Raw genomic sequence first — 27344 nt, 5'->3', positions numbered from 1 at the left:
TTTTATTTTACATTTGTTGACCGGGCTAGTCTAGCTGGATATATATCCATTTTCAGTAGAGGCCCGGGGAGAAAAGCTCCACACAGATATACAAAAATATAAAAAGTATAAAAAATATTGTTACATGGTAAATACAGGATTAATAAACCAAATAAAACAGGAAGTTTTTACATTTTAGAGATCAGAACACATTAAGAAAAGTAACAGTGAACATAATATTGCTTAAGAAAGCTAAAACAGTTATAATAACCAAATTGAACAGGAAGTTTTTACATTTCAGAGATCAGAACACATTAAGAAAAGTAACAGTGAACATAATATTGCTTAAGAAAGCTAAAACAGTTATAATACTGTAAGAGTTATGTACAATAGATCACAACAGGTTCAAGGATATAAGCAATAAGTTGATTAGAGTTTAAATAGTGTCAGTCATAATACAAGATTGAGTATTTAAATGTTTGGAACTTTGGTTAGAAGAGGAAGAAACAGGGGTGGAGATGGTTGTTAGGGTTACTACAAGGGCAGTACACAACTGTACTTTCCCACACCTATTAGTTGGATTGCTGACACTGTGGTGCACCACTTCCAAGTGTGTCATCCTTCAGATAATCAAAAATGAGGTCCCATCTGCTTGAGTTGCAGGTAGTTCAGGTGGATGTAAAAAATCCCGTGGTAACCATAAAAACACTAGGGGTCCATTATTTAGCACAACATTATTTACATATTTACAAAATGTACATATTAACAGGTGCCTATATATACATTTCTGTTTTTACAATTTATCATTTTACTTATAACATCTGCATTGTTATTCTTCCATAATTGAGCCCCCTCTCCTTTTTCACAGCAGTAATATTTTTACAAATTGCGTGCCAACTTCCATTTCCCATTAAACAAAATTTCATTCAGTCTTTCATTGCAAATAACCCATATTACTTGAAATAAATCCTTATCTACCCTTCTCAGATATTCGTCCTTCTTGCTCTTATAATATCCATAAATAATCATATTGTTATCTAAATTGTTTGTCATTAATATTCTCAAAAAAATATCTTCACACAACTTTTTCCACAGTTTCACCACTCTTTTTATACATTTCAAAAATAACATGCTTCTTGTATCTTCATCCCCACAAAATAAACATGCATTTTGAATTTTCTTTTTATATGGCATATTCGCCTTTAATGGTAACTTATTTACTACCAGTCTGCATAGGCAATCCTGGTACTTTATTGTATTGGTGCACCATGTTTTCATAATTTTAATGGCTTTAATGACTTATGGTACATTTTCTCATAGATGTACAAAATTATGTTGTTTCATCACATTGTTTATACCACATCCTTCCATCTTTCTATCATTTTTATTTTGCATGTTTGTATTTTTTCTTGATCATTTTTAATTTCTTCATTTACATACCCTAAGAACTTTTTCTACTTACGTTTAAACATTCACACTATTAATTTCTCATTCTGTTTCTTTACCAACTTGAATATTCTATGCAAGTTAAAAGAAGCAGAATCAACATCCATATTTAATAACCCAATCCCCCTTTATCTTCACTCATGTACAGCACGCCTCTTTTCAATGGGTTTAATCTTGAACCTCATACGAAAAAAAAACAGCTGCACAATTTCTTTTTCATATTTTTCTGGGGGTCATATAAACATTTGACATGTATGCAGTTTTTACAATTAATATAGACTTCATCAGGTAAACCTTTTCGTGAGTACTAATCTTTACATCCCCTACAGAAAACATATTTCTTTTGTTTCTTTTACCAAACATCATTGCATCATAACTGCATAATTTTCCCCTAATTTTTATCCCTAGCAAAGACACTTCTTTCATTGAAAAATACACATCCTAAATTTTCAACACATCATGCAAACCCTTACTTTTGTCTTTATTCAGAGTCATTCCCATTTCCTTTCAACTTGATAAACCAACACTTCCTTCATTCATATTTTGTTCTTAGTAATTGCAACTCTATCATCTGCGTATGTCAGAACTACTGGAATCACCTACTTCTTTTGCATCACATATTTAGCGTCTTTCATTTTATAAGCTACTTCACTGACTACCATAGTCATTACTACTGTAAACAATATCCCACTCATGTCTCATGAGTGGAATATTGTTTACTACTTTTAACAATAGCCCACTCATGGGCATATTTCTTTTCTCTACCCCCTATTCACTAACACACTCACTCTGTTATTCTGATATGCTGACATACACTCTCTCCTAATTGTATTACCTATTCCATACTTCTCCATAACATCCCACAAAGCATCACGTCCTCCTTTGTCAAATGCCTTGCTAATATCATCTACCATAAGCTTCACATCCTCCATGTTACTTGCATCATGCACAGTTTCTCTGACAACTAATAATAATTCTTGACATCCCTTCTCTTTTTTACCATATATAATTTCTTCTATAATATCCCTAACCCTTCAGATATCAGGAAGTTGGACCAATTATTTGTTTCTTTATCACACACCAGACTGGGAAAAGTTGTGAACAAAGTGACTTTAGCCAGATGACTCATTGATTGTATCTTATTCATCTATACCAAGTTGGGCATATCCTTCTTGAAACCCTTGCAAGCCCATTCAACCAAGGCCGTAGCAACGTCAGCTTTATTCTAGTCTATAGCTTCCATGGATGATATCTGTGCAGAGGCAACATGGGCTACTCACCATAACTTTATTACTCATTACAAATTGGATGTGGTCTCCAGGGGTAGAGCAGCATTCGTCTCAATGGTACTTAGGAACATCCTTCCTTAAGTCCACCCAGGATATAAGGTAGCTAGGGACTCTGTCCCACAGGTTGAGGAATGAATGAAAATTGACATAATCAGATAAAGAAGTTATGTACTCACCATAAAGTTCCATCTGTGTTGTCCATTTTCATTCTTCCTCAACCCCCTCTTCATTTCTGGAAGAATGGGTGATTAATGGATTATTACCTTCTTTGGCATAATTTTGCAGTTCCAGATATAGTCTCCATGAAACTCTTTGTCTGTTTCTGTCAGTAAACTCAATAGGAGGTAATTGACATAGGTGCATTGTGGGTAAGGGATGAGCTTAAGAGTTCTTGATTCCCACAAGCTATTGTAGTGGCTGAGTCGGTACCGAGGATCGGAATTGAGCCCACAGGTTGAGGAAGAATAAAAATGTACAACACAGATGGAACGTTGTGGTGAGTACATCATTTATTTTTACTGATTTTGCTCCTCAGTGATTTTTCAGAAAACCACCAATTTTATGAGGAACAGACCAAAAATATGAGGCAAAAATCTGAACATTCTGTGAAAATATAGACAAGGCCAGACTTTCTTCTGTTGGTATATGTTTAATTCACAAAAGGCACGTTGGTTGGTCTGTCCAGTCAGCGTGCTAATTTTTGAATAACAATGATGCATCATTAAATACCAAGTTGTAAGCGTATATGCGATCAAATAACCAAAAATATATATAACAGATATACGCTAAGAAGGACCGTAGCTCACTGCTAATGCTTACTTTCAAAAATCACTTTTAGTAGAGAACAAATAAAAACAAACCCCTAAAGGTTAAAACTATTTTACACACAGGTTAAGTGCTTTCATCTGCTAACTGCAGACTTCATCAGAACAATAAAATGCGTGTTCCTCTCCCCTATGTAATACATTTTCAAAAAATGAAGATCCAATGGGAATGCTCAACCAATTGACCTTCTCATGAATAAAACATAACCTTATGAATATTCATTAATTCTACTCATTCAGCCTACACAGTTTTATGTTCCCCAAGGATCTATTCTTGGCCCTCTTCTCTTCACCATCTTTGTTAATGACCTGCCCGCAATCACCCCCCATGCCACATGCATTCAATATGCAGATGATTCGACTATCATCAGCGCTGCCTCCAACCTGGCAGACCTCACTGCTTCAACCCAAGACACCTTTAACCTAATAGAAAAATGGTTCTCAAGTCGTCAACTAGTTCTCAACCCCAACAAAACAAAACTACTTACTTTCTCACCCAGTAACAAGACTCTTCCCCCCACCTTCTCTATTACATCCTCCAATGGAATCACTATATCACCAGAAGCTCACACAAAGCTATTAGGTGTTACCATTGATAACTCCCTTAAATTTGACACCCATTTCAATCTAACCATCAAAACCGTCAATAAAAAGCTTGGCTCTCTCTATAAAGTAAAACACTTTCTCACTCCTCACGCTAAAATTACAATTGCCAGCACACACCTACTATCAACTCTTTTCTATGCCTCCCCTTTTTTTACAAACCTAAACAAGACAACCCTTAACAAACTTGCTTCTTGTTGCAATCACATAGCTAGATTTGCCACAAATTCCACCTTTAGAAAGCACCACTGCACTAACTTGAAGCAACTAGGGTGGTTAGAGTTTTCCAGCCAACTCCATTTCAACCAACTCAAAACGGCTCACCAGATACTATATCACCCAGAGAAAACACCAGCTCTGAAAAACATCATTCACCCCTATATTAACCTGCAATCTTTACGCTCCTCCAGTAAGATCTTAGCTCAAACTACCAAAGCCAATAATTCTGCTGGGGATTCTCTATTCTCAAACTTTGTAGGTAAAATGTGGAACTCCCTACCGACCATGCTCACCTCAGAACCTTCACTCCTACAATTCAAAAAAAAGCTTAAACCCCATCTCAATACTCTCTGGCAATGTCCCTGTTCCAAACCTGATTAACCACTATCATTTACCCTTCTCTTACCTCACTGTCCTTAACCGCTTTTTAACAAGGCACCTCGCCTTTGTAACTGACCTATGTTTTTTTTATATGCTGCTGTTATTTTTTTCCCAAGATGTGATGTATCTTTATATTGTATTTAGAACTCAACTATCTTCCTTTTTTGCATTAACAATGTTCATATGTCTGTTATGTACCTGGAGCTTTTCTCCCCGGGCCTCCACTGAAAATGGACATGTATCCAGTCGGACTCTCCCGGTTAACAAATGTAAAATAAAATAAATAAATAAATAAATAAATGTTTCACCCTGTTACCATACAGTTTCTAAGTATAACTATAAAGCAATCACATATGTATATGTATATCACATTTTGGTATAAAAACACATTTATACATTTTTAAGTAATTTGTGCTATCTTAAAAAATATATGTACTTCTTTAAAACGCAATATTACACTTTTGCTGTATAATATAAGAACACGTGAGAGGAAAAAAAAACATATGACATATAAATACTGATTTGTGCTATATTAAAAATATATACATCTTTAACACTCAATATTGCACTTTGGTTATTTAGACATTGTAACCTGACACGTTGCCTCCTTTCTTGTTGCACCAGCTTTCATTTTTAATTTTTTTTATTCCCTTGTTTCTTACTTTATTTAGTGCGTACATATACCCTACGGCAATATGTCATTCATATCCCTGCATCCAAGATTGGTTCAGTGGAAATATGGTTGTTCAACCCAGGTTCTTTGGTTGCATTTAGCCTGAGTTGCCATTTGACCTCTTTTTTCTGCTAATTTGACCTTAACATTTCCTCCCCTTAAGTCTACCTTTACCTATTCTAAAATCCCAAATTTAAACACGTGGCTTGCATCATATTTAAGTATGTGTCTACACAAATCATTGTTTTTATCATTTTTCCTTATGCAGCAGGTGTGATCATATATCCTGTTCCTCAATTGTCTGTCCGTCTTCCCCACATAATAACTCGGACATGCCATACACTTAGCCAAGTATATGAAATGTTGGGATACACAACTCCCTTTCTTAAACCTTACTCTAGTGTGGTTGGCGTCCCCTAATATAATTAATTTCTCTTCTATAATCTCCTTACACTGCTGACGCTGCCCAGATTTTTTGGTGTACCCGCCTCCAATGTCACCCTTTGTTCTGCCCTTCACTGTCTCAAACCTATTCTTAAGGTTGGACCCAGTCTTGTGAACACACATAGGCCCTGTACCCACTTTACTGTAAACCAAATCATCACTTCTTAAAATATTCCAATTTTGCCTCATTATTTCCTTTATCTCCTCACATATGGACTGCACTCCACTACACAAGCCCTGCGGTATGAATTTTCCTTCTCTTTCTCATGTTCTCCCCTGTATTTCTCCAACCCAATACCAAGAAGTGCTTTGTATTTTTTCCCCCATTCTCAGACTACATATTGAGTGACATAGTTGATTAAATATCTGAGGTCACCCCTTTCTCCCAATAATGTTCCTATATATTGTAACTCTCTTCATTTCATTGGTCAGATGTCATTCTCGCAGCTCTTATGCACTGACCCTTCATGATGCTCTTTTTTTGACTTGCTGGGTGACAGCTAGTGTATTCTAAATATGAGTTACTAAAGGTTTCTTTTCTATATAATTACACAAACTCCACTCCACACACCTTCAGATAGAAACAACTCTGATCCAAAACAATACCAAAACAGCAAAATCTTCAGAAGTCAGGAATCGAAAAACAGGAACCAAAGTCAAATCCAAAAGCCAACTCTTTATTCTCCAGCGCCTCGGTGTAACCACCTTTCAAGAGAATAAAGAGTTTGCCTTTGGATTTGACTTTGGTTCCTGTTTTTCGATTCCTGACTTCTGAAGATTTTGCTGTTTTGGTATTCTTTTCTGTATAGTCTGTATTTGAATCCTGCTATCCCATTCGATACAAAGGTGTCTAGATATGCTATCCCTGTCATGCTACTAGTATGGGTGAATTTTAAATAGCTACTGGTGTCATTCAGATACTTCACACATGCATCTACTTCACTTGTTGTAACATCCCAGAAAATAAAAATATCCAAAAACCTAGTGTAGCATATACATTTACTAGCATATTGACTATCCAAAATATATCCGCTTTCCCAGCCTAGCAACACCATATTTGCATATCTGGGGGGCACACGCCGCCCCCATGGCTACCCCGCTTTTTTGTCTATAGTATTCACCCTCGAACCAGATGTAATTAAAATCTAATACAATAGACATAAACTCACAAATTAAACTTGTCTTTTCCCTCTCAAAGTTCATGTACTTCTGAATACTGTTACTAAACCGTTCTAGTCCTTCTTCCTTTGGGATGCAGGAGAACAAGTCCACCACATCAGTGGTTACAAACATTAACCCTTCCTTCCAAATTTCCTGTTTCAACCTTACAAAAAAATCCCATGAATTTTTCACTATATGGTGCACTCTGTCATATATGGGTTTTAACCACCCATCTATTATTTTCCCTGGTATGACCCTGACCTTGAGTAGCATCTTGCCCTCACCAAGAATGATGCCACAGTATAAAGAGAACATGATTAGTTTCAACAATTGGCTAAAGTATTGGTGTCATTCAAAGGGGATCTAGTGTCTGTCAGCCTGGGATGATATGCTTGACAAGCCACGTTGCTTCGCTAGGGACGGCTTGCACCTGTCACCCTTAGGCTTTCGTATACTGGCCAAGGCTCTTGCCACCCCCATAGTGCCTTTTTTAGGCAAGGCTCAAAGGACAAACCCACTTCCATAGACAAAACAAGGATAAAAAAACTAAAGGTAATGCTACTCAATGCCAGAAGTCTAAACCTCAAGATGCATGCACTCGAGGCTGTCCTCAGTATGGAGAAAATCGATGTCTGTGCAGTAACAGAAACCTGGTTCAAGGCTCCTGAGAGTACCCCAGCACTACCAGGTTATAACTCATACCATGCGTTTCGGCCCCAAAACTCAGACCGAAACACAAAAGGAGGGGGAGTATCTATATTCATCAAATATACCTACACCTCCAGGTTAGTGGCACTGCACGAAGCATCGGAAACCATCCATGTGCAATTAACAGTGGGCAAAACTGCCTTTCAGTTTGTAGCCTGCTACAGAACACCCTCCCTATTACAGGAACCCCATTTGGCATTCCTGAGAACACTGGAGAATATGAAGGTCTCTCCAAACGCTATGTTATTGGATGACTTCAACTACCCAAACATTGACTGGGAAAAAAGCCCAAACACCCTCGCCCAACGGTTCCTTGAATTTATAAACTCTAACGCAATGGAACAACTGGTCACCACTCCCACAAGAGGGAACAACATATTGCTACAACAACATTGCCCGCTTTGCCACTAGTAACCCCTTTAGAACTCATCACTGTATTAACCTGAAACTTCTAGGCTGGCTTGAACTACAAAACCTTCTGTTAATCCCTCAACTCACTATTGCCCATAAAATCTTATACCAACCAAACAAAACCCCAATTCTTTCTAAACTTTTAATCCCTTATAACAACCTAAACTCCCTTCGCTCATCCAGTAAACTTATGGCTACCATAACAAAGACTTATAATTCCGCTGGTGACTCTCTCTTTAATAATACTGTAGGAAGGAACTGGAATCTGCTTCCTAGCGACATAACACTTACTACATCTCTGCCTCTCTTTAAACACAAAATCAAAGATTACTTCCAAAGCCACTGGCTCTGTTCCTGCTCAAAACCTGACTAATCCTTCACCTCCTCTGCGCTTTCCTACTACTCTGCACTTTCCTACTGCTTTACTTTCCCTCTCTTACTGTATTCTGCTTCAGTCTACCTCCTTTTAGAGTATTCTGTTTCATCTTACCTCTAAGCTAATCTGTCACTACTTTCCCTTCTCTTTTCTTATATTGCTTCCTTCCTCCTCTCCTATTTTAGTGCTTCTCTTTCTCCTTCTGTTACTAAGATTAGTTCTTTATAACATTATTAATCAATTTTGCTCTCTGTTTTGTGCCTTGTTCTTGATGTTATTTCAACTACTTAATGTTATTTTTATAAATATGATCCTCTCTTTGAATATATCTGTTATTGCTACTATATTTTTTATTTGTCTATTCATCTATGATGATTTTGTCCATTTGCTTGTCTATTGTAACATTTTGTGTTCAATTTTATGTGGAGCTTTTCTCCCCGGGCCTCTACTGAAAATGGAAATGTATCCAGCTAGACTAGCCCGGTCAACAAATGTAAAATAAATAAAATAAATAAATATTGGACCTGGTCATCACCAACATGGGGACTCTATGTTCCACACCAGAGGTAAACCCCTCATTGGTAAGATCAGACCATAAACAAATTTCCCTGGGCATCCATATCCCGTCCCTACCCCCAGCCAAGGAAATCACTGTAAAGAATTTCTCAAAAGCCAACTTTGCACTTCTCAAGACTGAGGTGGAATCCTTCAAAGCCCCTGGGCCAGAGGATAATACAGCCCAATCCGCAGAATCCTTTACAAATGCTTTCTATGAGCACCTGCAGGAATGCATGGATCGTGCTATCCCAAATAAAACCAAGACTCACTCCTCCAAAAACAGGAGACCGGTCTGGTGGACCCCAGCCATAAATAAGCTATACAACATAAGGAGGAAGCTACTACATGACAGAGCAAAATCCCAAAAAGGGAAGGCATCTCTGATCAGTATTAGCAAGAAACTTCGATCCCTCATAAAATCATCAAAGGCCAGTTTCGAAAGAAAAATTGCCCTAGACACTAAAGATAATCACAAGGCCTTCTTTAATTATGTCAGGAACATGGGCGGAAACTCCCAGATATGCTCTGAATTGTTGCATAACGGTACAAAATATACCGAACCTACAGACATAGCCAACATCCTGGCAGACAGATTCAGTGCAAACTTCATTTCCCGGAGGCTCCCCTCACTCTGGAATAGAATCCCAATTCATGTTAGACATAGCCCCTCACTTACCCTCTTCAAGCAAAATCTTGACGCGTGGATGGGAAATCGCAAATTCACCCCTGAGATCTCTTCTGTGTCCCTGCTAGACAGAGGCACAGTAAACTAATCTTAAAAGGGTACCTTCTGTGACCTACTTTACAGAGACACAGTAGGCTAATCTAATAGGGAGGCGGAAGCCAAATACACTCTGGCTAGGCTTATAAATGCCTTAGGGCAGATAGCCTAGTATCTACCTATGAACCATATGGGAATGTCTTAGACCTACTTCTGGAAATAATGGGCCTGTAAGTGGGATCTTCAGTACTTTTATGGATCTTTGGGATCCCTACTATGGTGGCAAGTACTGGATATTCCACTCTCAAAAAGCTGGACAAATTCGTATCTGTCCTGTTGTCCAAAAAGAACTCCTCTACATATAAATCAGTCCTTCTGTGTCCGATATTTACTTCATTAATAGAAGATACCATATACTTACTATCGTTATGTAATATTTCAAATATTTTGTTATTGTAATCCTGTGTTTCTGCTAGTGCTATGCCCCCCCCCCATCCGGTTTCATAACTCGAATGTCGGTCTCATAACATATTTCATTTAATAATTTGTTTTCCTCCCTACTTAAGTTGTACCTTCTCTTTCCCTTCGTACACTTCTCTTGTAACTTATACATTTCCTCTGTGACCAACCTCTCATATATAGCTAAAGTAGGATGTAAAAGGGGCGTATATTTACTTTCTTTATTAAACACATTCTCCTGTACACTTCTTTGGTTGTCCTGAAAGTGTATGGCCAAATGTAATTTCCTTAAGTACAATTTAAACTCCATTAAGGTATCTACTACATTGAATTTTCCATAAGGGACATATTTCATACCTTTTGTGAACAACAAATTGTGTGTAATTATATATATTAAATTGCCCCATACTGAATTGTACAGCATTGTGCTGCTTTATCTCCAATTCGTTGTCTCGTTTCTCCATCCTTCCTTCCCCTGCCAATGATGCACCCCCCCCACCTCTCTTCTGATGTTCATCGTGTTTCACTGCTGCAGTCATTACACTTGGGTTATCCTGCCATCAGGTGGTTCCGCAGTCGGCCAGAGTTCCAAAGTCTTGGTCTGGCGTCGGTTGCTGTCGCTTCTTCCCTGACGTCAGTGCGCCAGGGGTATATAAGATGCAGCCGACGCCTTTTTCTTCAGCCTTTCTTGCCGCGCAGTGCCCGAAGCAAAAGCAGTTCGCAAGTGCCGGTCGGCCGACTCCTGAGATTTTCAATTCGAATTTTCAGAACCAACGTCTTCAATAAAGCTAAGTATCCCGTTGGGAAAACTTTTTCTTGCCTCAGACCGATGTCAGTAAAAGTTAATAATTGTATTTCTTGTGGGAAGCAAATACCTCATAAGGATTTTCATTCTTACTGTATTCCATGCCTAGGCCCAGACCACGACGTCACTAGTTGTCGGTTTTGTTCTAGATTTAACAAACGCACTATTAAATGTTGGTTTGATTTTGCTCGCCATTACTTTGGCCGAAGGTTTAATTATACCATGCCGTCGGAACAACCGACGACTGGAATACACAAAAAACGCAAAGACAAGGATAAGGACAGGCATCCGAGGCCCAAAACTGACAATGAAGCCTCTTCTAGGCCAGTCGCTGGTTCGCTGGTTCTCAGTGAGGCGCTTTCACAGCCCCTGACACCCGCTACCTCGGAGCCACAGGCCGCCTCCGACTCCCACGTGGAGATGTCTAGGCCTCTGGATACTCAAGGTGTTGGGCCTACGGAAACTAACCCTTCAGATGGGTCCGGAGCCGCTGAGCAGGCATCGGCTTCTGAGGGTGTTTTCAGACCTTCACAGCTTACCATAAAAACTACAGCCAAGTCTAAAACTCCATTAAAGACAAAGAAGCAAGTACAGCATTCACCTGGGCAGGCCTCCATGCCTAAAAAACAGATGCTCAAAATGGCCGAAGACTTAATTACTCTGATTAGAGGTACCCCTCCCCCTTCTGATAAAAGGCCTAGGCAGGATACAGACTATGATTCCTCTGACCAGGTTTCCATTTATTCTGATTCCTCTTCAGACCAGGGATACTCTTTACCCCCTATGAGGACTCTGATGCTGAAGAATCAATTCCTTCAGCCTCTCCTCCAGAGGATTATTCTTTTGGGGAAACTTTACATACCATGAGGGAGCATTTCCATTGGGAGGGCCAGGATTTCTCAGAATCCAAGAAAAGGCTCAGAGACATTCTTTTATTACCTCAACACAGACCCCTTGCTATTCCGCCAGTGTTAGGTATTGTGGATGATGTGTCCTCTGAATCCAGTTTAAATCCTGATTCTTTGCCCCCTGCTCCAGTCAACAAGCCAGACAGGTACCACAGAGTCCCCGACTCTCACAAATTTCTTTATAAAACCCCTGTTGCTGACCCAGAAACTATTTCCCAGGGTCCCAAAGGGGTAAAGGCTTCCACGGCTAAGAATCCAGTTCCCTCTGACAGGGATTCTAGAGCATTAGACAGATGGGGGAAGAAAGTTTACACTTCTGCAACTTTAGCAGTGAGAGCTTTAAATTGCCAGTTTCACATGCTTAAATACCAACAATATTTAATGTCTCTGTTAAAACAGAAAATGATTACAAGTTTAGAAAATCCTGATTTATAAGGAAATGCAGGAGTTATTGCATGCAGCTGAACAAGTGGGAAAACATACTTTGCAATGTGGTTTTGATTCTTTAGAGGCTTCTTGTAGAGCAGCAGTTACAGGATCTGTGATTCGAAGGCAAGCTTGGTTAAAAGACCAAGGTTTACCTGATCATGTTAAGGCTAAATTATTGGATGCTCCTTTACAGCAGGATATTTTATTTGGTGTTAAGGCAGAAGAGGTATTAAAGAAAATGGAGGATAAGGCAAAATCTATGCAAACGGTGAAGGATTTCTTACAGGTACAGCCACCTCGATTTAGCAGAAATTGGCCTTCAAAGAATTGGTCCTTTCCGGTGTCGGACAGACCACAAAGAGGCAGATACAGACGCCCAAGAGGCAGATCTCAGCCCCAAGGCTCTTGCAGACCACGACAGTGGGGTGCTTCAACCCCAAAAGGAGGTGAAGACAAGTTAAAACCTTACAGGAAACAGTCCCAATGACTTCCCCCTTTGAATGCCAAGCACTTACCTTATGGCAGCTCCCTTAGGGGGAAAACTTGCACTTTTTTCTCAAAATTGGCATATAATCACCCAAGACAAATGGGTTCTGAATATTGTGTCTCAAGGTTACAGGTTCCACTTTCACACTCTACCAAGGTTAAAAGGAATGCCAGACCTGCCACAAAATCAATGGGCAGAGGCACAAAAACAAATTACACCCCTCATGGACATGAGAGCTATTCAAAAAGTGCAACAACAGGAACAAGGATAAGGATTTTACTCAAGACTTTTTCTGGTCCCCAGAAAGGACAAAGCCTGGAGACCCATACTAGACCTTTCTACTCTAAATACTTACCTGGATGTTCCAAAATTCAAAATGTTGACACTACAGCAGCTTATTCCCATGCTGGGCAAGAAGGCTTGGCTTGTTACTTTGGACCTCAAAGAGGCATACCTGCATGTCCCTATCAGACAAAATTGCAGAAGATACCTCAGATTCATAGCTGGTTCAATGCAGTACCAATTCTCTGCACTGCCCTTTGGCTTATCTACTGCGCCCAGGGTCTTCACAAAGTGCCTGGCACCAGTAATTGCATTTTACAGACAAAAAGGAATTCAAATTTATCCGTACCTGGATGACTGCCTCATTCAAGCAGAGAGCAAGGACATTCTTCTATAGCATCTGGCGTTTGTAAAAAAGTTATTAAGTTGCCTGGGGTACACAGTAAACGAAAAGAAATCAAAACTAGTGCCCTCACAACAGATAATATTCCTCGGTGCCAGCTTAAATACAATGGCCCAGATGGCTTATCTCACGCCAGACAAGCAAGAACAACTGACTCAGTACTTTCAATTGATGGCAACAAAGACCCAACTCCCTGCAAGAAAAAGTCTGCAGGCCTTGGGATTCATGGCATCCTGCATGCTATTAATTCCATATGCCAGACTGCATATGAGGAAATTACAGTGGTACCTAAAAAGTGTATGGACTCAACACTGTCACAGTTTGGAAGCAGTAATACCACTAATTCCCTGCCTACAACAGGAGTTTCGATGGTGGGCACAGGCATGTCACCTCAACCAGGGACAGCCTTTCACTCTACCCACAGCCAGGCAGACACTAACAACAGATGCTTCGGATTATGCCTGGGGAGCACACATGTCAGGAAAATGTATTCAGGGCAAGTGGACCGCAGACCAAATGCATATTCACATCAATCAAAAAGAGATGTTGGCTGTACAAAATTCCCTAACAGCTTTCAAGGACCTTCTGCATCCAGGACAACTATTACTAAAGACAGACAACACCACAGTTATGTGGTACATAAACAAGCAAGGGGGCACTCATTCTTATCCCCTATGCAGACAAGTCATGACTTTGTGGGACACAGCTCTAGCCTATCAAGTTCATCTACAAGCACAATTCCTGCCAGGAAAGAAAAACACTCTGGCAGACGACTTAAGCAGAAACATCATGGATCCTCATGAGTGGAAATTAAATCCACAAGTATTCAGCATGATAACACAAAAATGGGGATGCACAGACATAGATCTCTTTGCCTCCCCAAAGAATTGCCAACTACAAAAATTCTGCACAAGGACTATACCTTCCCACCACTGCCTCTCCTTTCAAAGGTACTCCTAAAAGCCAGACAAGAAAAACCACAGATGATCCTGATTGCCCCAGACTGGCCACGCCAGCAGTGGTACCCAAGCTTAAAGAACTTATCTCAAGGCCCACCATGGATTTTACCTCAAACTCCACACCTTCTGACTCAACAAAACAATCAGATCCTGCACAGTCAGCTCAAAACCTTAAACCTGGCTGCATGGCAGATTCATTAGTCAAGCAGACAACACCTCTCTCTAAAGCTGTTATGGATGTCATTTTGAAGGCCAGGAGGCCTAGCACCAGGAAATCTTATTCAGAAAAGTGGAAGAGATTCTTTGCCTGGAACCAAACTCAAAGCTTTGACCCTCTTGTCCCAAATATTCCTCAGATATTACAATACTTAACTGAGATGCTGGACAAAGGACTATCCTTTTCATCCATTAAGATCCACGCCTCTGCCATCTCGGCTCATTACAACACAAATCCTCCTATTTTCTCTCATCCATTGCTAAAACAGTACAAGGGGCTAAAAACATAAGACCGCCCCGGAGAGCACCAACACCAACTTGGGACCTCAATTTTGTCTTGGAAAAACTAACTTTACCTCCTTTTGAGCCAGCCAATTCAGCAGAATTAAAATATGTATCATGGAAAACTGCTCTGCTTCTGGCAATGACCTCAGCACGAAGAGTCTCAGAGTTACAGGCACTAATGGCAGTAGAGCCTTTCATCATTTTTTACCAAGACAGGGTTTCTTTACGAACAAACCCTTCATTTATGCCTAAGGTGGTATCCAGTGTGGCTCTTAACCAAACTATTCACTTGCCAACTTTTTATCCAAATCCCCAGAATAAAGGGGAGAGACTTCTGCATTTCTTGGACATACACAGACAATTACATTTCTACTTGGACAAAACAAAAGCTTTCAGAAAAACTGAGCAATTGTTTGTAGCATATGCTGCAGGATCACAGGGTAAGGCTATTTCAAAGCAGACCATTTCAAAGTGGATAGGACACTGTATCCAGTTCTGCTACACACAGCATGGGAAACCTGTACCTAGTAATATTAGGCCACATTCCACCAGGGCAACAGCCACTTCAACTGCCTACCTTAGAGGAGTACCTACCAAAGATATCTTGGAAGCTGCAACATGGAGTTCAGTGCACACCTTTACCAAGCATTATCACTTGCCTCTTTATTCTAGATCCAGAGCTGGCTTTGCCACTGCAGTGCTGCAGGGCCTCTTAGCCACCCCAAATCCTCTATAGAACCAGCCACCCTAACTCAGCTTTGGGATTCAACCCAAGTGTAATGACTGCAGCAGTGAAACACGATGAACATAGTACAGTTTTGTACCTACCATAAATGTAGATGTTCGAGTGTCTTCACTGCTGCAGTCCTGGTTACCCACCCGCCATCCCCTCTTTCTTAGCTGGGACTAATCTATACCTTTCTACCCTATACTACCTATGTGATGTATTTGCTGGTAACTGAAGATTTTGTTTTACCTTGTTGTATGTTTTCTTAGCAATATGTATTGCCTACCTATTTGGGGGCACCTGACATCTGTGGCAAGAAAAACTGAAGAAAATGGCGTCGGCTGCATCTTATATACCCCTTGTGCACTGATGTCAGGGAAGAAGCGACAGCAACCGACGCCAGACCAAGACTTTGGAACTCTGGCCGACTGTGGGACCGCCTGACGGCAGGATAACCCAAGTGTAATGACTGCAGCAGTGAAGACACTCTAACATCTACATTTATGGTAAATACAAAACTGTACTTTCTCCCCCCCTCCATGCATCCCTGAGCTCCCCTGTCCATTATTGAGTCCTGCCTAAAAAAAACGTTTTCACCGTTGTAATGTGTTCTATTTTCATTTCTATCCATGTAAGGGTAAAATTTCCTACTTCTACCATAAGTACTATTATGTGCTCTGTCTTCCTTCTTCCATATATAAGCCATTTGTTTATCATACTGTTCAATATCTCTTTGTAATTTGCGACACTTCTTATTAAACATTTTCTTACTCTTATCATCTACAAAGTCATATTGCTTCACATATATTTTTTCCCACTGGTTAAATAACAAATCATTCTGTATTTTTTCATTCAGTTGTTCAACATCCTTTAACAAATGGCATAACTTGTCATTACATTTGATTAAAAACTCCATAAATTTAAAACCAAAACTGTCAAACAATAAATTGCATTATTTTTTTATTTTCTGCATTTAATTCCATTCCCATTGGTATCTTGAAAAATCGAAGCCCCTTGGGTACAATTTTTAACTTAATGCATTTAATTAAGTATGCATTGTCCATTTGTAACCCTCGAATAACCCCCAGCTGTTTCCCAAAGTTATATATTAAGTCTTTCAAAGTCTTTTCATAGTTTTCTTGTTGGTTGTCAACACAGTTGTCTATAGGACTCAGTTTCTATTTGTTAAAAGTAAACTGTTGCTCTAAGTAGGATTCCAACCCTGCACCACATAATACATTAATATTTCTTTTACTAGCAGTTGCCTGCTGTTTGCTATTACTCTTGAAGGTTGAGTAATTCACAGTACCTGAGTACTGACGTTGTGCAACTGTTGAATATGTCCCAGTAGTGGCCACTCTCTTCGGCTTAGCCCCTGCAGCTTCATAAACATCCGAATTGTCGCCTGTACGTTTTTCATTTAAAACGCACACCAACACCACTTCCTAGCTGGCTGCAACCCCGTAAGAGCATCCGTTTCCACTACTATGCTGCCCTCCATTACTTCCATGGGTTGTTCTGTCTCTAGCCCTCTGATACTCGCCCCTCCCTTCCCCCAAATTCCTCGATGACATCATCACGCAGGGTTGGTTGTCATTATGCAAGCTTGGTTGACTGAGCACCTCTATCAGCCTTGTTCGTTTTCCCTTCAGGATATCCACCTCGTACTGTAACCGGTGGATATTGAGTGTTAAAGATGTATATATTTTAATATAGCACAAATGAGTATTTATATGTTATATATGGTTTTTTTTTGTTTTTTCTCCATGTGTCCTTATATTATACAACAAAAGTGTAATGTTGCGTTTTAAAGAAGTACATATATTTTTTAAGATAGCACAAATTATTTAACAATGTATAAATGTGTTTTTATACCAAAATGTAATATACATATACATATGTGATTATTTTATAGGTATACTTAGAAACTGCGGTGGTGGTGCTGCGGTAGCATTGTCGCTTCACAGTAAGACGTTGTCCTGTTCGATTCTCAGCTGAAGCGTCTTCTGTGTGCAGACATGTGTGAATGGGCGTACCTTCGTTGAAGGTTGTGTGTCAGGGCCGGCAACTCGGCACGTAAAAATCTATTGCCAATCATTAGCGGACCGGAGTTCCGCTGTGGCGACCCCTAACCGGGAAAAACCGAAAGACAAAACAACAACTTAGAAACTGTGTGTTAACAGGGTGTAACATAAAACTGAGTAGGCTGAATGATCATAATTAATGAATATTCATAAGGTTATGTTTTATTCATGAGAAGGTCAATTGATTGAGCATTCCCATTGGAGCTTGATTTGTTTTTAAAATGTATTTTATAGGAGGGAGAAACACACATTTCATTGTTCTGATGAAGTCTGCAGTTAGCAGATGAAAGTGCTTAGCCTGTGTGTAAAATAGTTTTAACCCTTAGGGGTTTGTTTTTATTTGTTTTCAATAAAAAGTGATTTTTGAAAGTAAGCATTAGCAGTGAACTACGGTCCTTCTCAGTGTATATTTGGTATATTTTTGGTTACAATGACGTATCACTGTATAATTGACATAACATGTTTCTAAGTATCATTTGATGTACTGTGTAATGCCGAAGCAACATTGCCTTTTTTCATTTGACAAGTGCTACTCAGAGATGCCTGATAGTGATGCTGTTTATTAAGGAAGCAAAATACAGTAGCACGGTGTTTGTAGTGTAATGCACTATTCAGTGGGCACAGCAGTGACAAGTTATAGTCAAATATAAGGAAGTGAGGTGTTTCACTTTATTTTACATACCAACAAGTAATAGACAGCATATACATACTTTCTGTGTATTTTTATTTATTTTACATTTGTTGACCGGGATTGTCCATCTGAGCTAAGTAACCCTTTTTCAGCGGAGGCCCGAGGAGAAAAGCTCCAACAAGTAATACAGACTGACATTTACAGTATACATTGATCAGCAAAAGAAGAAGAAAAAAACTTGTAATCAGTAGAGTAATTAATGAAAAAAAAGCATAATGAGTACAATAACTAGTACAGAAGAAATTAAAGATCATATACACATCAGCAAATTGGGCGGCCACGGTGATGCAGGGGTTAGCATTGTCACCTCACAGCAAGAGGTTCTCTGGTTCAATCCTCGGTTGGGGTGCCTTTTGTGTGGAGTCTGCATGTCCTCTCTGTGGCCACGTGGGTTTCCTCTGGGTGCTCCGGTTTCCTCCCACATCCCAGAGACATGCTGCAGGTGGGTTGGACACTCTAAATTGGCCCTAAGTGTGTCGGTGTGTGCCTTCTGTGGAAGGTCAGGTGCCGAGCTGGCAACTCGACACTGTAAAACGTCACTGCCAATCATGAGTGGATAGATGATCTGCTATGGCGACCCCTAACCGGGAAAAGCCGAAAGAAGAAGAAGAAGAATACACATCAGCAAATTATTAAATAGGTTAACATCATCCAGAGTAGTGTTTAAGTAATGAGGTAATAAGAGTAAGTGAGATTTGAGATGGTATGAAGGTGGGAGTGGAAGGTGGGACAAAGTTAGGGGTGGAAGAAGGATTACAGAGGACGATTACAGTGTCAAGTCCATTTACTTTGCAGGTATTCTTTGGTAGCAGCCTTAAATTGTTTTTGTTGCTCAAGGGACCTAATTTCAAGTGGGTGGTTGTTCCAAGCCTTGGTAGGGTTGTAGCTATAGAGATTGCAGCCAAATTTGGTTTTGGGTCTGTAGGTTTGCAGGAGGCCTTGACTGGAGCTACGGAGAGGCCTGGTGGGTGAATATTAGGAGATTAGAGATGAGAGGGGGTAGGACAGTAGAAAGGTTGTTAGAGGACTGAGTGAATGATCTGAAGCTGAGTGAGAAGGAGCAGGTGAGATAGTCCGAGCCAATTTAGGTCTTTCAGTGAGAGACAGTGATGGGACTTGTAAGTATTTTGGGCAGCAAATCTATCTTGATATAGGTGGATTCTAGTTTGGTTAACAGTCCTGAGTTGAGACTAGTGAGAATTTGAGAGCAGTAGAGTAAACTAGATAGGAGATAGGCATGAGAGACAGTTATCTTAGCTTCCCTGGTGAGAAAGTTTTTGTTACAATAAAGGAGACCAAGTTTCTGATGAGATTTCCTGATACATTTATTGATATGTAAGTCAAACTTAAGCTGGTCATCAATAATGACACCTAAGAGTTTTGTGCCATGTTCAACCTCAATTGGGGTGTTATTTAGGGACAATATTGAGAAGGGGGATTTGACATGGTTATGATTTTTAGGGAGAAAAAGTAGAAGCTTGTTTTTTGGGGGGTTAAGGATAAGTTGTTTTTTTGGAGAGCCAGTTTTCTACAGAGTTGAAGGAGGCCTGTATAGCAGATATGAGTTCAGAGGGAGAGTCGGCAATGGTGATAACTGTAGAGTCATCTGCATATTGTACCAGAAATGACTGAGGACATAAAGAGTGGAGAAGATTGGTAAAGATGTTAAAAAGTAATGGGCCAAGGATGGAGCCTTGAGGAACACCCATTTTAACTGGGAGAGGGGGAAAGTGAGCAGAGCACCATTTTACTGTCTGAAATCGGTCAGAGAGGTAAGTATCAAACCATGCAACAGTAGCAGGTGTATGATAAAATTAGTACACAGTTCTTTGTGGAAACCAATCTTCCTTAGTGGAGGTGAAGCATTTTGCTTTACATATTGATTTTGGGGAAGCAATGCATATAGAACATTTTGTACAAGATTTTGAGAAAGCAGTGTACAGCGCTGTGGTTTTGAATAGAAAGCTACGCTGTATGTGATAGAATTAATGTGCAACGTAACATAACCTACAAAAGCTGTTCTTAGCTCATTAGAATTAATGCAGGTGGGGGAGCTGTGTAGCACATGATGCAGTTAATATAGACTATAAATTACATTATGTCCATGATGGAAATAATAAAGACAGAGAATGGGAAAACAGTTTTACAGAATGGAGAATATTTTGCTTTTTACTTTGTTTACAGAGAAGCAACTTTGAAAGTGATCATATGAAAGCATCCTGGAATTGTTTATTCATGAAAAGAAATAAAGACAGAACAGAGCCTTTTTAGCAAAAAAGGAGAATGACTGTGATTTTGTCAGTTTCACACAGCAACATATTCCCCTTATTATTATTAATTGTGACTCTTCATATCAACAACCCACCATTTTGTAGATTCCTCTATATGTATAGTGGTTTGTTGTAATGTTTGTTGATTTGCATGCAAGTTTGCTTTGATGTGTCCAGCCGCACCATAACATCTTTGTTGTTCAACCAATGTGTTTTGCTTGGTCATACACCTAAACCAGCACAGAAAAAACAGTAATCTACTGCCATCTGATATGATGAGTAAATGTTATTCTACACCTGCTAAATCTTTGTCATGCTTTCTTGTCTTTCTTATCCTTTCTGTACTTTTTATATGTTCTTATGTCTCACTCTTTTCTGCTTCAGCAGATCCCATGTTCATAAACTCTGTTGTGCAGTGGAGCATTACATCCATCTGTGGTTTCTTACTTATTGTTCCCTATGTAATATTGAAAAATGATACATTTTCAGATGTGTTAGGAGAGCAACATAATAGAGTTAAGAGGAATCAAATCACCGACCCACTGATATGTGCAACTCATCTGCTTTTTTATTCATTTATTATTGTTGTTGGTATTATTTTGCTGAGCATCTGCTCTCATCTGAGGAATCGGATTGTCTTTTTAAGTAGGGAGGTGGGAGCTTCTCTGTTGTTTGGAATTGTTGTGCATTGTTTGTACTGCTTACCTAGAACACAAGTCTAATTATTCTGAAGGTGCGAAATGGAAGATGGTTCCTTCTTCAAGCTCCTTGGCATGTGTATCATTGCCTATTCCACAACAGACGTGATTGTATCTCTGTGAAAACAGAGGTTTCTAAAGTTTGTCAATTGTCACCTCATCCTCAGCTACTTCAAGGTTTCTACCGGAGAGGAACTTGAGTTGTACCTCATCCTCAGCTACTTCAAGGTTTCTACCGGAGAGGAGCTTGAGTTGCACTTGGAGAAGAAGAGTTGCCCTTTCAATTTGATTTTCCTTTCAGTAAACTTTAGTTATTGTTGCTCACTTTCTAAATGCACCCAAAGCAGGCACTTCCTTTTTCCCTAAGGCTAGTCACTGTTGACCACCTAAAGTTTAGAAAACAAATATTTAGTCATCTATTTTCTAAGTTTATCTGTCCTTGTGTTCTAGTATCCCCCTGGAAAATGTGTAACAGGAAACTAAAATACTTGTTCTGTTCTCTATAGCTGCACTCTGCATCTGCAAATTGAAGCAGTTTACCTCTTTTAGCAGAATACTACATAACTTTGTCACTAGTATAAGGAAAGTGGTCAGTCGGTTCATCAAAGCTTACTTCCTCTAGTCATTTCCTTTAGTGGAAGTGTTTTCCAAATGGAAACTGTAGTAAGACAGCAACACTAAAAACTGTATTTGTCTTTCCCCTGAGATGTGGCACGGGGAAGCAAAGCAGTACAGTGTTAAGCTTTGGTACCTTACAGCTGTCTGGTTCAAATCCCACCTAGCATGCCTTCTGTGAAAGGTCTGCATGCCCTGCCTGTGTCTCTGTGGGTTTTCTTTGGAATCAGTAGTTCTCTAATCCAAAAGACATGCTAACAGAGAATTAATCCTGTAAAATTGCTGTGTGTGTGTGTGTGTGTGTGTGTGTGTGTGTGTGTGTGTGTGTGTGTGTGTGTGTGTTTGTATATATGTGTCTGTGTAGGTCCACATCATAATGTCAAGATTTCACAATCTGGAAGCTCTGAATACCAGTGCTCAGAACATCAAAATTGCGGAATTTCGAAAACTGTCAATGGAGATTGCTATACAGTGCAGAATGGGAACTTTACCATTCTCTTCATAGTAGAGCGATCTCAGCGTTGGTATATTTAAGTTGCAGGGAGTGTGGTTGGTGCAGGGGGGCTTGCCCCCTGCAAAAACATGATTCCTAATGTTTTGCTGTTTTAGTTTTTTTTTTTCGTTTTGAGATTCCGCAATCTCAAAGTTCTGAGCGACGGTATTCAGAGCTTCGAGATTGTAAAATCTTGGCATTACAAAGTGGACCCATCTGTGTATATACTTTAGAATCTGTAAAACTCAAAATCTTGAATTTCAAAATACTGAGGCCAAAATCTCTAAAGCTCAAAATGTTGAAAACTCAAAACACTGAATCTCATAATGTCGAAAAAAACACAGGACACCAACACTTACTATATTTCACCACAACTACTTACAGAACCATATTACACTTCAACTATAAGCAGGGGGTCAAGCCCCCCCTGCACCCTCCATGTTGGGGGCTGCACCCCCCCACACCCCTCGCTACTTAAATATATCAACTCCGAGATCGCACTACACAGAACAAAATGGCAAACATATCACTACGTGCTTCATGACCGCCTGTTTTGACCTTAGTCATGTACCCTTCTAACTTGCTGTATGACAACATAACTCATCTTAGTGTAGTGAAGTGCAATCTCTGAGTTGATATATTTAAGTAGCAGGGGGTGTGGGGGGTATAATATGGGTTGTCTTTTATTTGTTTCTGTATGTAGTTGTGCTGAAATATAGTAAGTGTTGGTGTCCTGTGTTTTTTTTGACATTATGAGATTCAGTATTTTGAGTTTTCAACATTTTGAGCTTTAGAGAATTTGGTCTCAGTATTTTGAAATTCGAGATTTTGGGCTAAAGTGAAACCATATAAAAAGAGTGTGTGTGTATACATGTATATACATACATATGTAAGTGTGTGTCTGCTCACGCATCCTGTGATGATATCGTAGGGTTGGCTTAATGGGACAGGGTTTGATTTTGACTTCTGGTTATTGGCTAGGCTTTTAATAGTCTGCAGACTGATGGCCTATGAAGACTTCTTTAGTTTCTGTAAAAAGTGTGTACCTTCTCTGAAAAGCTGCTTATTTAAATTTATTTTTGTTATCAGGAAGCCAAAAGGATCTGAACCCCTTCCAAAATCCAGGATTACATTGCCAGCAGCTAATCCTGACCACATTGGTGGGTACAAGCTAGCTGTTGCTACATTTGCAGGAATCGAGAGCAAATTTGGACTGTACCTACCACGATTTATGCCTACCTCACCAGCTGCAGTAGCCACAAGTCCAGTATCTTGAAGACAGTTTTGAAAACACGTTTGTGATTCATTACCATTTCCTTGGTTTTTACAACGTGCATTGCCGCACTCTGTTATGTCTGAACTGGTTCACATGGAGTCTGTGTTACTTAAAATTAGCAAAATAGTTCATTTATCTAAGTTATAGAGTTGGTTCAAAATTTATTCTTAGTGCATTCTGTAATCCCTTTGTAGGTTCCCAAAAATGCATTTTCCCTCCTTTTCATACAACTGACTGTTTTTAAGAGTCTAGAATGTATACCTTTATAGGTCAGTTCAAAATGTGAACTGTTTAGTCACATACAGCACCTTAGCTTTATGTGAGCCCAGACAATGAATGTTTTAGTCCTAAAAGTGTGCTTCGATAAAGCAGAATGCAGACTGTTTTAACCAGCTGTTAACAAGGACTGACCTTCTCTTGAAGAATTTTTATTCACATATATGCATTTAAGACTGTTGCTGAGAACAAATTATTACTAGCATAAATCAGCAATGCACTGATGTATTAAACACAGCTTTTTGTGAATAAACTTGTGTATTGTAATCAAGCCAGTATGATTAATGGATTTGAAGCATTTCACGCACATTTCTGAATTGTATACTGTACATTGTATTCTGTATATTTCTTTCTGTGAGGCATTGCATGGTCTCAGTAATTGGGAGAATGTCGAATTTTTAAATCGGTATGGCCTACTGTAGGCACAATTTGCAGTGTCTGCTGTTGGGCACATCCTGGGTCTCCTTGATTCTCAGATATGTTGTAGCACTAATATCTGGCCTTATGAAAATGTACGTGACTAACTGACACACAATGGCTGTTAAAGATGCCTTTGAGAAATATCAGCTGTTATTCTTTAAACAGTTCATTTATGATGGCCATGTTGAGATTAAATGCTGCTTAGCACTGAAGTCAGTAACAGCTTAACCCGGTAGGCAATGTCTCCAGATCAGCAGAACCACTGTAACGGTGGACCGTTGAGCTGCAATTTTTTTTTTTTACATTTCACATGTTTATAATAGTGAATCATGTTTGTAATGAAACATATGTACATTGTGTAATTAACTGTAAAAACAATTCAGTGTTTCAGAGACTCTGAAGCAACAGTATGTGGATTGAGATAGTTATTAAAAAAGACTGTTTATTTTTTCCTTCCCATATTAAAACAATAAACATTACAGAACTGGTCCATGAAATGCATTGTTTTGATCCATCCCAGCAATAAAGTTTTTTAATCATTTAAAACAAACTTTGGAAAAACGTTTTTTTTTTTTTTTTTGTGCTTTGTTTTAAACAAACCTGTCTACAAGTATTGTGAGATGCTGGTAGTTTTATACTGGTAATTCAGTTTATTTTGTAAATTGTACATTTCTGCAAAATATGTCTTTTATGGACATTTGGGTAGTCAAATAAATAAATATATGTTTCTACTTCTGAAAAATATTTAAATAATGTTTTTACTACTGCTGCAGAAGTGCATCTTGAATGTCTTAAGAACTGAAATTGTTAGGAAACCTTCCGTCTCTTAGACTTTTGAAAGAGGTTGTTCATCATCATCATCATTCCCTTTTTCCAGTTTTCTACATAGGATGGGGTATTATGTCAACTGTTGCCATTTCATCAGAACCAGCCACCCTACTAACAGGATTTACGGCAGTCACAACCAGACCAATTCACCCACACAACGTACTCACATGTAAGGCAGGTGCAAAGGCCAAAAAAACAGTGCAAAACTCAAAATGAGGCCAGCACCATAGGGTGAGATAAATATATATTTAATTCAAAAAAGGCAAAAACTATAAATCAGACTGGTTTTGGCCCCAATGCCTTCTTCACTGATCCGGACCAATGTCAAAAGATGCAGCCTCACAGCCCCAGAGAGGACCCATAACTTTGACCTTACTACAGCCCTCCGAGCATCAGACAGGACCATTTGGATCCGATTTATAAGCAGACACCCTACAGAAACCACCAGGAACAACAGAGAGGAGACAAGAGAGGGAAACAATAGACAGGAGCCAAAGTCCTGAAATAACTAGAGAACTAGGACTACAACTTGGGACCCAGTTACAGGAAGAGAGACCAGCAACAGTACCCCACAATATGGAATCGTTCAGAAAAGGTACTGACACTGAAAAAATGTTCTTCAGAAGGGACTTACTTTTATTCCAGTGAGCAGGAGTAATACAGCAAGGACCTTAACAGACTTAAAAATGTATGTCAGGAAACTGAATCTGAAACTGATATGCCATGACAAAAAAAAACACAGAAAAGAAACCAGTTGAGGAGACTATAAAAAGGCCCAGTTCATATTGCCCACGTCTAAATCCGACTTTAGCAGCATTTGAGGTGAAATGTGAGATGGACATTCCAAAACTGCTAGGCAAACCTCCTAGAAAGAGATTCTACATTAGTAAAGAAGAATGAAATGACCTAGTTTAGCTGAGCAATGATAAATCAAGGAGGATTATGAAAGCTGACAAGGGAAGGGGGCATTGTAGTCACGGATACCTCCACCTACAACATTAAAACTGAGACTATGTTAGATGACAAGAGGTTTTTCGCTAAACATGCTGAAAATGAAATTGAACATGCCTATGTGGATTGAGAGATAAAACTATGTTATATGTACCAATGCTGAACTAATGTCAGAGAACCTGTTTGAATACCTTAAAAGCCCTCCACTTCCTAGATTTTTTGGTATACCCAAGCCACATAAGAATAAGGATGATGTTCGTTACCAACCTGTCGTTACTAGTGGGAGATCACTCGCTGAAGCCACAGCTATTTATCAGGACTACATTTTAAAACCACCGGCAGAGGAGAATAGGTCATGCATCCAAGATATCCTGGATTTTATTAGCAAAATCAAAAACATTCCCATCAGTGGGGACAGCTTACTGCTTACTATTGATGTCAAATTTTTGTCCACTATACTATATTCCATCAGTACTGTGTACATGTAGCTACAGAAGCACTAGTGAAGTACAACAAAGCCGCTGCAGCAGAATGTGAGACACTAGGTAAGCTCTTGGACCTAGTACTGGACTGTAATTACTTTACTTTTAATGGCACAGGATACAAACAGACAACAGGAATGGCAATGGGGAAAGCCTTTTATTTATATATTTATTTTATTTTATTTGACATTTGTTGACTCAGTTAGTCCAACTGGGCAATAGACCTTTTTTAGCAGAGGCCCGAGGAGAAAAGCTCCAGTTGTATAAGTAAAAAAGATACAAACATGAAATACTATGACATAATAAACAGTGAATAAAAAAGTAATTACATATAAGAATTTAACAAGAAATACACGGGTAAACTGTAACATTTGTACAAGGAAAAATGTTTGTAGTACAACCTATTTGGAGTTAGAGCAGGATTTATATAAAGGGAGGTAACAGGATGTGTTCGTGGGTAGAAGCCAGAAGAAATATTGTGTATCATTAGGGGTAAAGAGAGGTTAG

The 27344-nt window shown here is 39.3% G+C and overlaps 1 protein-coding gene across 2 annotated transcripts in view; it reads left to right on the top strand.

Annotated features, from left to right (window-relative positions):
- The window catches only part of SLC25A13 (solute carrier family 25 member 13), a 1915284-nt gene extending 1890158 nt beyond the window's left edge, over window positions 1-25126 (top strand). For both annotated transcript variants that reach the window (XM_044065927.1, XM_044065926.1), the window contains exon 18: window positions 23694-25126. In XM_044065927.1, coding sequence (XP_043921862.1) covers window positions 23694-23880 — 187 coding nt within the window. In that variant the 3' untranslated portion in view covers window positions 23881-25126. The remainder of the gene's footprint in view (window positions 1-23693) is intronic.
- Window positions 25127-27344: the final 2218 nt, after the last annotated feature.

Source organism: Protopterus annectens, chromosome 3.part0 (genome assembly GCF_019279795.1).
Source record: "Protopterus annectens isolate FY-2018-M chromosome 3.part0, PAN1.0, whole genome shotgun sequence".
NCBI classification, from domain to species: Eukaryota; Metazoa; Chordata; order Ceratodontiformes; family Protopteridae; genus Protopterus; species Protopterus annectens.
Note: the sequence above shows the minus strand (reverse complement) of the source record. Positions and strands in the feature narration are given on the sequence as shown.